The sequence below is a fragment of the Herpailurus yagouaroundi genome, unplaced genomic scaffold (assembly GCF_014898765.1).
Source record: "Herpailurus yagouaroundi ecotype Mexico unplaced genomic scaffold, PumYag 140, whole genome shotgun sequence".
NCBI lineage: Eukaryota > Metazoa > Chordata > Mammalia > Carnivora > Felidae > Herpailurus > Herpailurus yagouaroundi.
The window spans coordinates 62,755,947-62,773,581 of record NW_024412395.1 but is presented as its reverse complement, the minus strand read 5'-3'; the positions used below and the strand labels follow the sequence as shown (position 1 = coordinate 62,773,581).

The window sequence follows — 17,635 nt, the reverse complement described above, 5'->3', positions numbered from 1 at the left end:
TTATGACACATAGATTATGATACTAATAGGGGAGCAAAGTATTGTAGGCATTATGAATTCAGATGGGGTTGTCAGAGAAGTCACCTCTCTGAGGTGAAACTGCAGCTGAAATCTGAACAATGAACAGAAGGAATAGCATTTTAGACAAGGGAACAGTATGTGCAAAAGAGGCTGAAAAGAATGTGGAGTGTTCAAGGAACAAAATGCCAGTGTGGCCAATGAGAAATGAAGTAAAGAGCAAATGAGATAGGGGACAGATAGGTGAGACCAATGTTAAGATTGTGGTATAATTTACTCACTATGCACCCATTGAAATAAATAAGAAAGCTGTATAAAATAATGGGAATAATGTGCTGTCTCTCTTCCATTTAATAAATAATGATTTTATCTTCTCCCAGTCAGCCAGAGGCACTATGCAGTGTAGGTAGTGGGATTTATTTTTATCACAGATGAAAGTAAAAACAAGTAAGAAGCCAGACTTTAATATAGGCATATCTTGCAGATATTTCAAGTTCTGTTCTAGAATACTGCGATAAAGTGAATATTGGATAAAAGAAAGTCAAATGAATTTTTTGTTTTCCCAGTGCATAATACGTTATATTTACACTATTCTATAGTCTATTAAGTGTGCAATAGCATTATGTCTCAATAAACAATGCACAGACCTTTATTAAAAAATACATTATTGCTAAAAAATGCTGACCATCATCTGAGCTTTCAGCAAATTGGTAAGCAACAAAATTTAATTGAGTAAATTTGAAGATCTAATTGGCTTTATTAAGAGATTTGTGAATAGGGCAGTATCCTTCAAGCAAGTAGAGAGCAACTCTGAGGAGTTGTACAAAAAGGAAGGGTTTTGTAGGAAGGAGGATGCAGCAAAGAAGTTATTAGCAAAAGAAAAGAAAGGATTGTTTCAGGTAATGTCACTTTCCCTTAGGGGGAAGAACAGGGCTCTTATCTTGCAGATTACCTCATCTTCCTTTGAGAGATGGAGAAGGCCCACAGGACAGATTACTTTATGGATGATGAACAGAAAATTTCTGACTAACCTGTTAAGACTACATTTCTGGGAGAGATTGAAGCTGTAATCAGGTTAGGTATTAAACCCTGGTTTGGTGACTTGGCCTGGAATAAGTGACTCCATCTTGGGCCTGTGGTTTTCTTTTTAACAGAGTAATAATCCTTTTGCTGATGGAGGGTCTTGCCTTGGTATTGATGGTTTCTGACTGATTGATTACATGGTGGTAGTTGTGAAAGTATGAGGTGGCTGTGGTAATTTCTTAAAATAGGACTATGAAGTTTGCTACATCGACTGACTCTTCCTTTCACAAATGCTCTGTAACAAGCTATGCTATTTGACAGCATTTTACCCACAGTAGAACTTCTTTCAAAACTGGAGTCAATCTTCTAAAACTCTGCCACTGCTTTATCATCTAAGTTTACATAATATTTAAAATCCTTTGTTGCCATTTGAACAACGTTCACAGCATTTTCACCGGGAGTAGATTCTTTCTCAAGAAACTGCTTTCTTTGCTCATCCATAAGAAGCAACTCCTCATCCATTCCAGTTTGATCATGAGATTGCAGCAATTCAGTCACATCTTCAGGCTCCACTTCTAATTCTAGTTCTCTGTGAAGAAGGAGGCCCAAGGAGAAGGACAGAGTAAGGGGAATGGCCAGTCAGTGGAGCAGTCAGAACACACACAGCATTTATTGATTAAGCTTGCCATCTCAAATGGGCATGGCTTGTGGTGCCCCCAAACAGTTACAATAGTAACATTGAAGATTACAGATCACCATAACAAATATAATAATAATGAAAGAGTTTGAAATATTTGTGAGAATTACAAAAATGTGACACAGAGACATGAAATGAGCAAATGCTATTGGGAAAATGGTGCTAATAGACTTGCTTAATTTGCCACAAACCTTCAATTACAAAAAAATGCGATACTTACAAAGCTCAAAAAAGGGAGGCACAATTAAAGTATGACTGTACCTAAATGGAACTTTTGAGCCACCATAAGATAATAGTCCTGAAAGCCAGGCTTTGTTCACACCAAGAGGGTTTTCCAAGTTCTGGTAACTCTACCTAACATACATGATTCAGGATTGTAGATTTGAATATTGAGTTTATTATAAACTGTGGACAGAGGACACCTAGGAGATAAGAGAAGAGATCTTCTGCCACTTGAGATAGGGAAAGCATGTATCTTCTGCCCTGGTGAAATGTAGAAAAAGGGACCTGGATAGAAGGTGTTTTAAGCAAATGATCAGACAAAATATTTTGATCTCTTACTTCTGAGCTGAAATCCCAGAGTGGGGACCATGAAAGCTGAGTGAAAGCTTATAGCGGAGAATTTTCCCAGTGACTTTGTGTGTTTAGCTACAACAGAATAAAAGTGGTGGTATGGTGTGTCCAATCCCAAGCCTCCCTTAGTGCCTGTTCTGGGATGGAGGGCTCAAGAAGTCCTGCTGAGATAGGAGCAGTTTATCTGCCATGAGCCTGCCATGCCCATAGTGAGGAGTCAGGGAATCCCACACAGGAAACAAAAGGTTAACAACCTCCACAGAGATCCAGCTGAAGGATGTAATTGACACTTGAGGATCCTGCACCACCAGTGAAGGCTGAGATTGGGTTCAGTCAGAAGGGGAAGACCATAGTTCCCAGATTGCACCACCCGAAAAAAATAGACATAGATTCCAACAGTAGATATTTTCAGAGAACCAAGTGATCAGACAGACAAGGGACATTGTCACGGAGACCAGAGAAAACAAAGGGGAACAGGGGATTGCAGGTTTGCACTTGAGGCCACCTTTTTCTGATGCTACAGTCGTAGAAACACACCTCCCTATAAGGCCTCCTTGAAGGAAAACAGTGGGTTGGAGAAAATATGAAAGACTGAACATTTAGCAGATATTACTGGGTTTTTAGAAAAAGAATGTACAAGAGGATGATGAGATAGCATTAATAGACACTTGGTTCATGTTCCATTCATTCAACAAATAACCACTGAATGTCTCTTATATTTCCTGCACAAGGACTACAACAGACACTAATCCCTTTCTTCCCGTACTTTACATTCCAGTGACAGTGGTTCCAAAGTGAAGCTGTAGAAAAAAAGGAAACAGCTTAATTAGAACAACTAGAGACACTACAATTTATTTTCACATTTGAATAGTAGTGTGTTATATTTTTTAAAGTGCTTAAAATTTTTTTTTAATGTTTATTTATTTTTGAGAGAGAGAGAGAGAGAGAAACAGAATGCAAGCAGGGGAGGGACAGAGAGAGAGAGAGACACAGAATCCTAAGTAGACTTCAGGCTTCAAGCTGTCAGCTGTCAGCTGACACAGAGCTCGAACTCAGGGACAGCGAGATCATGACCTGAGCCAAAGTCTGACGCTTAACCTACTGAGGCACCCAGGTGCCCCAGTAGTGTGTTATATTTTTAAACCTACAACTATGGGGATGAAAAAGTATTCTGGTGATATGCATTGTCTCATTGGGGGTAAGAAAAGCTAAAAATCACTATAGAGCTTATTCTTGTTTGGACACTAAGTTTAAATAACTCGACATGTTATCACAGGGTCAATCATAGAGTCACAAAGATTTAGAACTGGAAAGGATCTTTGAAATCATAAGGCCCAACTTCGTAGTTTGATGGCTAAGGAAACAGATATACAGGGAGTTGAGAAAAATCACTGCTAGACCTGGGGTGAAAATATATGTTCCTTGACATTAGTCCAGGGCTCTTTGTAATAGAACAGTGCTTCCATTTGAATTTTAGGAGAACATATTCATTGAGCCCTCTCTAGGGCTTGCTTTTGCAAGTATTGGGAACACCTGGGCAACGCAATGATATTTCAATAGGGTAGAGGATTAGGAGAATAGACACTCATTAGAGTGGCCAGTTCCTCCTTCTCTTTCTCAATAGAATATGAAATATAGCCCAGAAAGAATATGAAAGATAGCCCAGAAAAAAACCAAGCAACCTGAGTGGCAGAGTCCCCACCAAGTGACAACCTACAAAGCAGGGGTAAGCTTGGGCTCAAGAAGGAGACATCTGAGTTCAAATTCCAACTCTACCACCTATGAACTAGCTTTGTAATCAGTTGTAAAAACTTGTAGCAGGAAATTTATTACAAAATATGAGTAAAATGCTGAAGGTTGCAAATGACTTACCTTAAAAGGATACATTAAACTTAGGGTTATCTCTAAATGATACCAGTCTTGTGCACTTACACACAAAAGTTTTTTGCCCAGTTCTAAAGGGGTAGAGTTATGGTTGGCACATTGAAAATAGTTTCCCTTCTATTATCTCATGGTACAGTTGACCAAGTGGTGTTTCACTTTACTGATTCCATATTTATATGTCGAAGGAAAATTATGGCAGTGCCTGCATTTTCCTTTTTTTTGTTTTCATCAAAATTTAAGTACTTTTCTGATAGAGTATCATATTCACATATCATCTTTCATGTATGATGTGTCAAAAATAAATAGGACTGAGAACTACTGAACTAAAGATTAGGTATAGGAGACATTCCAATCACACACAGGGCTAGTGCTTACCTGGAGGGAAAGCAGAGAGGCAAGAGTGAAAGAATCATTTTTTTTTTTATTTAAGTGATATTACATGTATATAGCGATAAAATCTAAAATGCCATTTGATCCTTTCTGTCTTGCATTTCTTTCTCACTTCTCCACTTAATTTAAAACTCACTTAACTATATAACTTACAACATTGCATTTAACGAAACTCTGTAAGAAAAAAGTACACTTTGTTTCAGGTTGATATTTGATTAGACTTATATGGTAAAGTGATAACCTGTAGATACATTCATATTCCAGTTCTTGGGCTGCCATTAGTATTACATAATTTTTCTATCATTGCATGCTTTTTGGCACTTACATATAACAAACAGAGCTATAGAACAGTCTATTACTATAGAACAGATAAGTACAATGAAAAAAAAAATAACTGTGCTGACAGTGCAGAGCCTGCTTGGGATTCTTTTTCTCTCTCTGCCCCTCCCCTGCTCACATGCTCTGTCTCTCAAAAAATAAATAAATAAATAAACATTAAAAAAAATAAGGGAAAGTAAATCTTACTTATTTTCCAAGATGCTTAACACAAAATACCATGACACATTTCATATTCACTTGTTTGGGAAAGTCATGGAGCTAATCTGTTTTTTGTCACACACCATGGCTTATGTTGGATACATTGGTGTGTTTCAGCAGAACATTTAACAAATTAACTTAAGGAATATTTATTAAACACCTGTTATGACCGTCTGTAACAGTGCTGAGTGGGGGAAATTGTGTGTGTGAGAGAGACCGAGTGAGCACACGTGAGAGCAGGAGGTGTGGGTGAAAGTGTTAGGCAAGGTCACACTGAAAGAGAGTTTACCATAACAGGAAAAATATAAACAACATTTCTGATCCTTACCCCCAGGGAAAAAATATTCATAATAAGTTGTATTTGGTTTATTTTATAGGAGAGTTGACCTGGTTATTGATAATAATAAATTTTAGTATTTTATTATTTAAATATAACAGTATAATTGTGTTCATTTAAGGAATATAATTTGTAATTTGAGCAACAACAGTGGAGTCCTTTTATCTTATTGAATACTACATTAGAGTTGAATAAGTTAATAAAGCAAACTTTTCCCCCAGTGTTAAATTTAAATGCTCTTTGATAGAAAGTTTACAAAAATATTTAAGAAATACATATTTTTCTTTGTGTCTGGTGAATATTTAACTTACCAATATTTTCTCATGGCTCTTTAGGTTTTTATATTGGGTTTAAATAATGGCACTTGATATAAATGGGAAGCTGAGCTTTCTACCTTAATAGCTAAAGAGCAAAAAGAATATAAACTTAATGTGGAGCAAAAATATTATTTTCCTATAATTAATTTAACTGCAGTCAGATTCTGCAGTTGATATTTAAACCTTTGAGCCTCAAGTTAGATTTCATACTTGGCTTGTCCTTTGAGCTGTCCCTTGGCTGGCTGTTTCCTAGTATTTGTGGTGAGTTCCTTCATCATGTAAATGAAAAAATCATTTCACCTTTCTAATTCAAAAGTAGACAAAATGAAAATTAATTTTAAAAGTTGATGAGCTTACTATTCTCTTGGGTTGGCCCTCAGGAGTATTTATGCTAAATTAATAGTATTATAAATAAACCATGAGTACAGAAATTGTCTGCTACCCATAAATACAAAAATCCTTCCAGAAGACCTGCGTAGCATGTTATTTCTTATGTGCCTTCCTATACAAAGAAAGCCAAGGCACATGGTTATAATAATGCATTTATTCCAAAGGTCTGCATATTAGTTTGCATATAGATGGTGTCCAGATTTAACTGCAGTATCACACACATGTGAATTTATGATTGGATGCTTATTGATGGTGAAGGGAACATTGATTTAGATGTCTTTAAGTAAATATGTAATATCTACAGAGATACATACAATATAAAATTATCTTTTTATTTAGGACTTCTTTACTTATAACTTTACATATAAGCATGTATTTTTGGAGTAGTAGGCATCATAACTTCTTTGCTAGATCCTTCACAAGAAGCAAACTAATCATATTTATAGATAGCATGATACCACCATTAAAGCTGGAAAGGAACATAGAATTCAATTAATATTGCTACTTCATAAGTACAAAAACTTGGGCTCAGATAGGTCAAGAATTTTTCCAACAATGGCTCGCATTTTCATGATAGAACTAGGACCAGAACCCATTTATTATTTTTAGCTCAATTCTGTCTCAGATTGACATCATCAGAAAGATGAAAAAAAAAAGTATGTGTTAGAACTGTGCTCCATGTAATCAGTGATTTCTTTCTTTGTAACTCTCTTCTTCTTTGTCTTTCCTTTGAGAGAACAAAAACAAAACGAAACAAAAAAATACCTCTTGCTCCCGCTGAAGGTATTTAGAAAGTGCTAAGAACTTCAGATTGCGACCATATAGGTCATAAACTCCTTTGTGTCATTTGACCCTTATTTGATGATTCAACTAGAGGCACGAGTGTTTCTCAGTTTCCCCTGCGTTTTATTACATGTGCTTTTTAAAAACATTTTAATCATGGTTTATTTTATTACATACCAAACTTCTGGCCTGGAATCTCATGACACTATTGATTGAGTAGGAATTTTGTTAGTAATTCAGATATAGAAATGTCTCCAAAATACACTATATTAAAATGTGAGGGTTCATCTTATCTGTGACTAGAACAGGAGTTCCTGCAGTGTGAGTCTAAGGCTTCCAAGTAAAACAATTTTTAATGTCATTTATTTTCGGCCGTTTACAACTTCTAATACCTACATTTCTTTCTTTTTATTTTTAAAATTCAAATTTGATCACATAGTAAAAACAAAACAAAACAAAAACCACCTTAGGTTCCCAGGGAGTTTAGGGGCCTTAAAAAAGTGTGTGTGTATTTGTGTGCATGTGTTTTCATATGTTTTTTTCAGTGTCCCCACTTAGTTGGAAAGCTACTCTGGGTACAGACATCTGGGCACATTGTCACTGATAGAATTGAGCAGTTTTTGTTTTTCTAACTCTCGTAGCTCTGGCCAGCTTCGCATGGGCTTCTATCAGTTGAAATTGTAACTTTGACTTCAGCCAAGTGTAGGTTATTGGGCTATGAGTGCCAAAAATCACGAACGGTCTCCACACTTCAAAGTGTGAATAAAAGCAATATTGTAAAATAATTATAATCGTTTGAAGCAGAGCCAGTCACACAGTCTGAGCCCATCTTCCCTCATTAATTTGTATACAGTTCTTGTTTTAACAGAACAAACTTCCAGAGGGTACTCACATGGGACTGCTGAACCAGCTGTACAACTTTTATTTTGAAGAAAAAAGTTGAGCCTCAGATCAGGCAGTTTTAAAGACAGGGAGGGACTTAGCTTTCCAGAGCTTGACCAGCATGTGGAAGGACTGCTCTCCTGGTTGCACTAACTCAGGGCGCTCCTACCTGGGTGGCACTAGAGTAGGAAGTTGTCTGTTTGTTTCCTTCTGTTCCCGAGGGTCCTGTGTGCTGCTCCTGCCTGTATCAACGTGACTGTCGGTGGTTTTTGCACACCCTGCTCTGTGGGGGAGTGCCCCAACGTGCCTGTCTTATGTGGCCTCTATGGACACACTGCTCAGCTGGCAGAGAGCAGGGAAGTTTTCTCCCAGCACCCAAAAAGAGAAAGAGGAAACTACTTTGTCCTTCTGGGCTCCTTGCAGCAGAATAGACTTCTACATTGCCTCCCTGGATTTCTGGAGTGGTTTCCAGGAAGAAGTTAAACTTTTACCTTTAAATGGATGACCATGTCACAATCAGGAAGAAACATCTCCAAAGACCCATCTTTAGGTAAGTAATGCTACACCCCAGTTGGCTCCAGGGTTGTCAGGAAAAATAATTTCTCTTCTTCATCCTTAACTTGGGAATTTTGGCACTAAGTTACAGCAAAGCAGTACAGTGTGTCTAACGTTTAACTTCATGCATACCCAAGGAGTCCTTTTATTTTCTATTTTCTGAAACTCTGTGCACAAACTGTTATCAACTCCTCAAAATTTATTTAAAAAACATATTAGCTATTCAAGCGCATGAATGACATAGCACTGGAAAAACTTCTACAACATTATGCAATCCCTTGCTATTTCTAATGGTTGCACAGCCCTCTAAGTTGGAAATACTGTGCTTGGTTATTTCAACTACTTGCACTCAGAGATAGTGTTTTAGTGCAGCAAATGCTATACCTTTTTGCAGTAACGTGGGAAGACAAATTTGAACTTGATGGCTACTATACTAAAGTGTACATTTTACACCTAGTTCAGGAGTGTCTTTCTGCAGTTTAGGAAACAATAGGGCAACAGGAAAAATTTTATACTGTGGTGAAATTTGTGGGCAGAAAATATGTAGATACAGTGTAACAGATTGAGCTAAGGTTTTATTTTGGGGGGAGACTCACTCTCTAGAGAGCAGCAATTTCTTCACTGACTTCTTAACCCTTGATTCTTTAGTTATTTATCATGTACTTTAGAATTCAGAATTAGGAATTTAAAAAAATTAAAGAAGATAGAAATTCAACACAGTTTCTGCCTCTTAAGACAGATTTTAAAAAAGAAGTTAATTATTTATCAATGTTGTACTTCCTCCAAAATAATATCCTAACCAGAGCAGAGATACTACATGTTAGTAAAACTAAATGTTAAAGTCAAGTTACAGTCACCGGTTGTTGATCTAGAATTAATTACAGGATAATAGAAGTTTATGGATGGAATTCCTGGCATTCTGTGATTGTCACATAATGCGTAAGAGTGGGCCTTAAGGCACATATTTCATGCATTTATTAAAGCATGATTATAGTATTATTAGTAGCAACAGTATACTTTTGTAAAGCTTAAAAAATCCTAGCTCAAATCTCTTTTACAGCCTTCTCTTGAAGATAAATGATATTTGAATATGTATGTGTGGATTTAATATAATCTATGTCTACACAAATATACATCTGTACATTGTATGAACTGATGGCAATAAGTCACCAAAAATCCAAACTGACCCTCAGAATTTGAATCCACCTGCCATATTTTCTGAAAAAAAAATCTCTCAGTGTTATGTAATTAATATCTATTTTCTCCCAAGTGCATGTGTGACTTCAAAAGATCTGACAGTAGTATGGATAATTCCAAACTCAACTCTACTGAGGCACCATTAAAAGAAGGCACCTGCAGAAATTCAGGAAGGCAAGATTATGTTGGATAAAGTCAAATCCACTTAGCCAGTATCTTTATTATGTTACCCCATCAGGAAGCTGTTGCGATTGAAGCAGGTGGTACTTCACCACTGGTTATGGCGAACCCATATCCCCTCGTGCTGAATTCTGTGCTTAGGTGCCACTCACAGGAGAATGGCAACTCATCTGTGCTTCCGTTCTTTTTCATATAAAGATGTTGAGATTCTTTACCCGAATACAATTTGCTGAATTCAAATGATTGCTTCATGATCCTGGTGACTTAGAAGAGAAAACATAGCTGCCAGAGAGGACCTCCTTTCATTCAGTCAACTGTTTCAATAAGTGCAGAAATGGTTGCTGACTGAAAACAGGGTAAGGCCAGATGTCAGGCTGGAATTGATTGGTCAATTGGCACACTGACAGCTGGCTTTGCTTTTCTCAGGATATGATTGTCATGAGGGAAATGGGAGGTGGAGAGTACCTTAATAAAGCATTCAAATGACTAGATATAATTCCCCAGAGAAATTTGTGGGATATTCTTCAGTAAAACACAGCATTGGCTTTCTGATAGCGAGTTGTACTTTTGAGCAAGTTAGGAAGTGGTTTAAGATTGTTTTTGGCATTTGATGTCCTTATCCCATGCCCCACTTCATTTTCCTTGTTGGCCTCGTTTCTCAGGTCCCTTGTCTCCTTGGGCTATTACTGAACCGTCCACCTCTCACATTGAGACATCTTTCTCAAGTCTGCTTTTTTGGTCAGATCCATGTACTAGACCTTTCCTTCTCAATATGTACTTCTCTGTACCCTACTTCCTAAGGAATTTGCATACTGGTTCTCAATCCACTCGGTAAGCAAATTAGTGCTTACCTTTTATATGTGCTAGACTCTTTTATATGTGTTAGTTATAAGTTTAACAGAAATTTTGTGAAAATAATATTTTGACTTTATAAACACTTCATTTAGAATTTTAGTTATTAAAGATCAGTCTGGGATTTTTGGGGGAAATATCTGACATATTGACACCATTCAAAATTTTATATACAGACTACTTTCTTCTTCAGTTGAACCCACAGCTTTTTTGTTTGCTTGTTTGTTTTGAGAAAGAGAGACAGTGCGAGTGGGGGAAAGGCAGAGAAAGAGGGAGAGAGAGAGAATCCCAAGTAGGCTCCACATTAACAGTGTGGGCTTAAACCCAGGAACTGTGAGATCATGATCTGAGCTGAAGTCAGACGCTTAACTCACTAAGCCACCCTGGCACCCCAGAATCCACAGCCTTAATTCAATTCACCTGACCTTCTCTGATTGATTATAAGTGTCTAGATCTGGCTGACTGCACTGGGAAGGTCAGACATGATAACGAAACACAAATTGTAACTGCCTTCACATGACATGTCATCTAGCATACACCTAGGTAACTATGGCACAGGCAGATGATGGGTGCCAAAAAGGAGGTGACAGTGTCCTGAAAAATTATAATAAGACAGCTTTCAATGATGACTAATTCTGACACCTTAGTGAATTGATAGAGAATGGCAATATTTTATTTTTTAATTTAATTTTTGAGACTGAATGAACATGAATTTTTAATTACCATAATCTCCCTAAATTTCAGACAGGAAAAGTCATCCAAATGTAAAAAAGTTAGTTGAGAGGTGTCAGAGCAGATGATAGATGTTGAAATTCCATGGCTGGATATGTTACTGGGGAGACTGGGAGAAATCTTACATATTATTTAGATTTTGCCTCTAAGAATGTGTCTCCTGCAATGGTGATTCTGCTGAATCGTCTCACCTAGTTAAGTTAGCAAATCTATGTTTTAAAAGTATTTTGTGGAAATTTTAGATATATATTTTCACACCAGGTCTGTGAGGCAAGGAACAAAGGAAAAGTTTATTTTATGGCCAAGGTGGGTTTATGGGATCTCTTTTATGCATATCATGTGGAACTTGGGATCAGTGAGACTGACCACTCAGCCCTGAGAATATATAAATGGTGCATCTCAAACACACTTTGTGGTTCTGCCTGTAGACGTTCCTGTAGCTCAGAAACTGTACAGGAAAGTAATGATTCTTCCTTTCCTCAAGAGAAATTCTTTATATTTTATAATTTTCCAGGAAGGAAATACTATCACAGAATGTATATTAATGTCTTTTAAATATGCATCACAAAGTTTGTTCCTCAGTACTTAGCAAATAAAATTATACAGAACCTTAAAATCCAAGATGTGAATAAACACTTGACATTAAAGGCATCCCACAGAGAAAGAAACATTGTATTAGACTTTAAAAAACCTTTTTTTCTGTGTTACCACTGAGTTTTATCTCTGGTAATAATAATTTATTTCTTTATATAAATAGATTAGTCAATTTCTAATATATTTCAAATCAATTACCTTTATATAACTCCAGCAAAACAGTTGCTGAAGATTCTTCCATCTTATTGCATATTCGTATTGCTTAGTGAACTTTCTATATTCTCATGGGATAAATAAACATTTAACGTTTATATCAAGAAAAATCTGTTTCTCCTAATAAAATTGCATCAGTGAGAACATTTCTTATATGAATCCATTACCATTAAGTCTAAGTCTGGGTTTTTGTTATTATCATCTCCTACTCGATTTGATATTTTATTTTATCAAATTCTATTATATGTGTATTGTTTTCCATTTATTGCTTCAAATTTTTTCTTAAAGTAGGTAGGCAAAAAATGAATTAAACAAATAAATTGAATTGAAACTTTTCTTACATGTTAAGCCCTATTTAGTATTCTTTGAAACTAACAACCTATTGAACTGCTTCAGTGTTCAAAATGGATGCTATTTTTGTGGTGACTTTCCATTAGAAGTAGCACCAAAATGCCACAAACAAAATATGCAAATAATTGTTCATCAGCCCTAGATTTGAGAACTGGTCTATGCATCCAGTATCTGAGACATTAAAGTGCAAGTCAGATTTCTGCCAGGGCCTGAGACTAATGAAAATTGTGTTGAGATCTTCACAGCATTTAGAACATGCTGTTTCTTCTCTTTATGCCTTTTCAAAATTCTTATTTTTACAAGTATCTGTTAGCAGAGGAATTCTGAGTGTGCTTTTGGCAGGCATATTCTCTTCACATAGAGATGGAGAAAGCAGAAAGATGAAATAAGAAAGGCCAGGAAAAGAAAGACAGATCCTAATGTTCTTTGTGGACTTAATGGGGATGGTTAGTACCTATTGATATATCTGATTTCTAATTTCAAGGTTGTGATCTATGCTTTATAGAGGAATAGCATAAAATATCTGTTACATATTTGAAATGCTACACCTTTTGGAGTGTAATCATTTTTATGTTTCCACTTTTTTTTTGAGAAAGAATGTGTGCGAGTGCCCACATGAGTGGGGGAGGGGCAGAAGAGAGGGAGAGAGGATCTCAAACAGGCTCCACACCCAGCATGGAGCCAGAGGCCAGGCTCCATCTCACCCCCTGAGGTCATGACCTGAGCCGAAATTGAGAGTCAGATGCTTAACCAACTGAGCCACCAAAGCACCTCTATTTCCATGTTTAAGTTCAATGCATGAACATCAGTGTTACCGCAAAACCAGAAGTTGCTAATACGCAAGGGATACACTGCATTTCAGATTTTTCATGTTGACATGGCAGAATACCTGACTGACTGCAGATTTACGGTAGTTTTCTAGGTAAAATGTTTGGATAGTACTAAGTTATTCAGACATTGTGAACCCATTCCCCTCGGTGTTTTGGGAACAACAAAAAACCTGAACAGATATAAAATATCAAAGCACTCTAAAATTTAAAGTAATTGTCATACATTGGGATTTTTTCTCATTAATATTTAAGTATTTATAATATTCTGTAATTTAATCCTCTTTTTAACACCTTCCTCTCACCGGAAACACATACTTTAGACAGGAATATATTTAGTACAAGTCATCAGAGTGAAAAATAATTACATAGAATAAAACTAAGTACAAGCTGATGAAGTAGTATGATATGTTAAATACCTTTTTTATGGAATGAATTTCCTCAAAGGAAGAAGTTCTATGTAAATCAAATCCAAAATATAATAAAATTCTGTATTTATGAAAATGTTTTAACATTTTTTGGCTCTAAAATAAAGGTGATTATGAATTTGTTTATTAAAAAAAGAGAAAAAGATGAATTTACCCGCATGGTTACATAGTTACATGTTGGAAATTTAGTTTAATGGCTTTTCTTTTAAATAAGTGATGATTTTTATGTGACAGTTAATTGATAGAAAAAAATAATTATGTTTAAGTTATTCTCCCCTTGCTATGAAAGGAAAAATAGTTCTGGAAAATAGACATAGTGAAGTGAATTTACCATTTATGACACTATCAGGCACAACATTAGTTAATAGAAGAACAGTTATATTTTATAATAGACATGTTTATTAAAAATTAGTTTTTTATTGTTTACATCAGGATGTTATTGCTGCTGGTTAAAGGTCATTGCATGACTTATAAGGCAAGGAACAGACACAAGTTGATCTTTAAAATGGACTGACTACAAAGATAAAGCAAAACAACAAACAAATATGAGTGTAAGACATACGGTAATGTTTATCATGCAAGTTATCAGACATAACTCTGCCTTTTCTTTTTTTTCGGTTGTGATAACAATAACTCTAATTTTTAAGTGGTCATCACCAGTAGATAAACCATAATTTGTTACACATTTTAAAGTCAGGCAATAAGTAATTAACTCCTGCTGGTATTACTTCCTCCATAATCAACACAAATTTAAGCTACCTCCAATAAACTTACCATCACCAGCAACAGCAGCAGCGGCAGTAGCAGTAGCTATTAATGTTAATATTAAGAGCTGCTGTTTATTAAAATTTTAGTGTATTTATTTATTTATTTATTTATTTTAAGGTTTGTTTATTTTTGAGAGAGAGAGAGAGAGAGACAGAGTGCAAGCAGGGGAGGGGCAGAGAGAGAGAGGAAGACACAGAATCCGAAGCAAGCTCAAGGCTCAGAGCTGTCAGCACAGAGCCCAACGGGAGGCTTGAACCCACTAACTGTGAGATCACGACCTGAACCAAAGTTGGACACTTAACCAACTGAGCCATCCAGGTGCCCCTAGTGTATTTTTAATAAAGTTTACAGGTATATAATCTTCAGAGCAATTCCCTAAAGAAGTAGTAAATCCACAATTTATAATTTGGGTATGGATCCAGCAACAGAGAATAGATTAAAACACAACAAAGTTTCTCTCTCTCAGGAACTACACAAATTTGTTTGTTAACCTAGGGAAGTTTGGTGATAGTTGTGTTTATCTTAGACATTGTGTTCATGATTTAGAAATAGCTTTTCAAAGATTTGTAATGCTTGAAATAAGAAAATAAAGGTTATGCAGGTTAAATGATATACTAGATAATTTAATGGTTTTGGAAAATTTTATATTTGGAATAATCAGTCTATTACATATAGTGTTTAGGTTAAAAGCAATGAAAAATCATAGTAATGAGATTAAGGTCACCTATAGGATTATCAAAATTGAATAAGTTAAAGAGGTCTGCAGTATTTATAAACCCAGTCTCTTCAGTTCTGTGACTGGACATGACATAATTGTGATAGTTAGTTCTCATGGGAAAGCTTCCATTTATTTATGTATTTGATTAAGGTCACTTGGCCATGAGCTCTGCTTGAGGAAAATCCAACATTTCCTGAACCAGAAATGCTGGAAGTGAATGCAGCAAGTCACAGTGTATTTGAAGAAGCAGATGATAAAACTTTGAGATTTGTCATCTTCATAATATCCCCAAACTGCTCCATTAAAGCCATATTTTTTTGTTATGGAGAAACACTAATTCTGAGATAAGTTGGTAACCAACTTATTAGCTGGAGTTTGTAGTCACTCCAGCCTTTAGCATCATAAGATATTATTTTTAGGAGAGTTGTTTGTTAAGACAGGTATTAAAATACTATGTATTTATTAACCTGTTGTTTACAGGCATTGAAAGTCAAGGGCTTTTATTATGAAAATCACCACTTCAGCTTTAAAAATATTAATATTTAATTTGACATTTTCAAGGATCAAAGAGCTTGGAACAAATTGTTTGGAGACCAAGTAATGAAAAACAGCATGCCAGTGTCTTTAATGTACAAATGTGGCAATTTTTGATCCTAATTGAGGAAGGAAAGGAAAATCCTACTAGGTCAAAGTCATTTTTAAGTTATATAATTCAATCAAAATTTGGATGAAAGTAGAGAAATGTGACAATCTGGGACCACCTGTTTGTTAGATAGCTCCTCTAATGAAGATTCCAAATGGTTATAGCTATTCCAGTGATGATATTTTTGTGGATCAACATGAAAGAGAAAAAAGAGACTCTTGCAAATTTCTGTGCCCACTAATTATGCATATGCTGCTCAGTTCAGCTGCACCTAATTTTTTCTAACTCAGAGATCTCATGTCATTTTATCTGGATTTCTTTTACTGCACATATCGCTTCATCCCTATTATAATTACTTGAGTAAGGAGGTCAACCCTCCTAAAAAAAACCTGTAAGATTTCTGAGGCTGTAATTAATATTGAATTCATCTTTGTATTTCCCATAAATTTTGGTGGAATGTGTGTGACAAATAAGCACTTGCATAGGCTTCAAAAAGAGACTAAGTCAGTATTGTGAATGTATGAAATAGGAGGTGTTGGGAACTATGGTAGATAGGAAATGAAAACATTTAGTTTTTTAAAAACAGTGAGTCTAAACAAAATCCAGCTACAGATTGCTAACTGGTGACCCTTGAAATTAATGAATGATAGAATTAATAATTTGTTTAGTTAGGTCTACATAATGGGGATTGCTCCATTTTCAGGGTGAATGATGGCCACTAAGTCTTGGCTGAAAATTCTGGCAGCCATATCCAAGAGGATTGCTATAAGGATGGGTAGCTTATTTCTTGTTTGTAATACTAATTGAGAATGAGAAAACCAATATACTCTACAAGGCACTATAATATACAGATTATAGAATCTGTATATAATTTTGTAGCATTCAAGGAAAAAATGAAGAAACAAACTTGTTGAATGAATAAAATGCGTTCGTGTTAGCCCCAACTTGAATTATTCCGGAATCAGCAAATTCAGTGCCTGTAGCCCATTCCACCTTTGAACAACCATAACTTGTTAAAAAGTACTTTCTTAAATGGGAATCTGTCTTTTGGTCAATATAAACTTTTTTTCTCTCTTGGTAGAACTGGACCAAGAAAGATCCAAACTCTTTCACAGGACAGTCTTTCAAATGCTGAAGACATTTGTATCAGTGATTTCTATTTATAAATCTTCTTAAAGCATAGGGGCTTAAAATGACATGAGTCTATAGATCAGCTGAATGGTTCTGTGATCTCAATGGGCTTTCTTCTGCATCTGTAGCCAGATCATAGGTTTGCTGTGAACTGGCTGACCGAGGAGGACCTTGGGTTACATGACTTGAATTTCCTTCATGTATCTCACATATCTTTCTAGCAGACTAACCTGGATATTTTTTTTTTTTTTTTGTAGTAACAACAGGAAACTATGGAGGAAACAGAAACTCACAAACATTTTTTCAAGGCTCTGATTGAGTCTGAATTGAGTCAGTTGTTCTGTCCCATTGTAAAAGTCAAAAAGTCACAGGGCCAAACCCAGAGCTGGTGTGGGAGAATATTAGTAAAAAGAAGCATATATAATTGAGTCAATTAATGCAATTAATGCTCTCTGAAAATTCTTGTGTTTTTTCTGATTCTTCTTTCCTTTATTCCATCTATAGTCCATCTTCATTCAGACAGTTGAAAAGACAGCATATAATTTGAATTTTTATTTCATGTTGTTGAAGTTATCTGAGGATAGAAATATATATATATATATATATATTTCTATC

General features: G+C 35.7%; 1 protein-coding gene across 7 annotated transcripts in view; it reads left to right on the top strand.

Moving 5' to 3' along the window:
- PDE1A (phosphodiesterase 1A) overlaps positions 1-17,635 on the top strand; it is a 331,722-nt gene that overhangs the window by 80,033 nt on the left and 234,054 nt on the right. The window contains exon 1 of one of the 7 annotated variants that reach the window (XM_040475570.1): positions 7,843-8,381. The exons of 5 other annotated variants lie outside the window; for them this stretch is intronic. In XM_040475570.1, coding sequence (XP_040331504.1) covers positions 8,329-8,381 — 53 coding nt within the window. In that variant the 5' untranslated portion in view covers positions 7,843-8,328. Of the gene's footprint in view, positions 1-7,842; positions 8,382-17,635 lie in introns of those variants that run through there. One more of the 7 variants, XM_040475572.1, reaches the window with a different exon arrangement.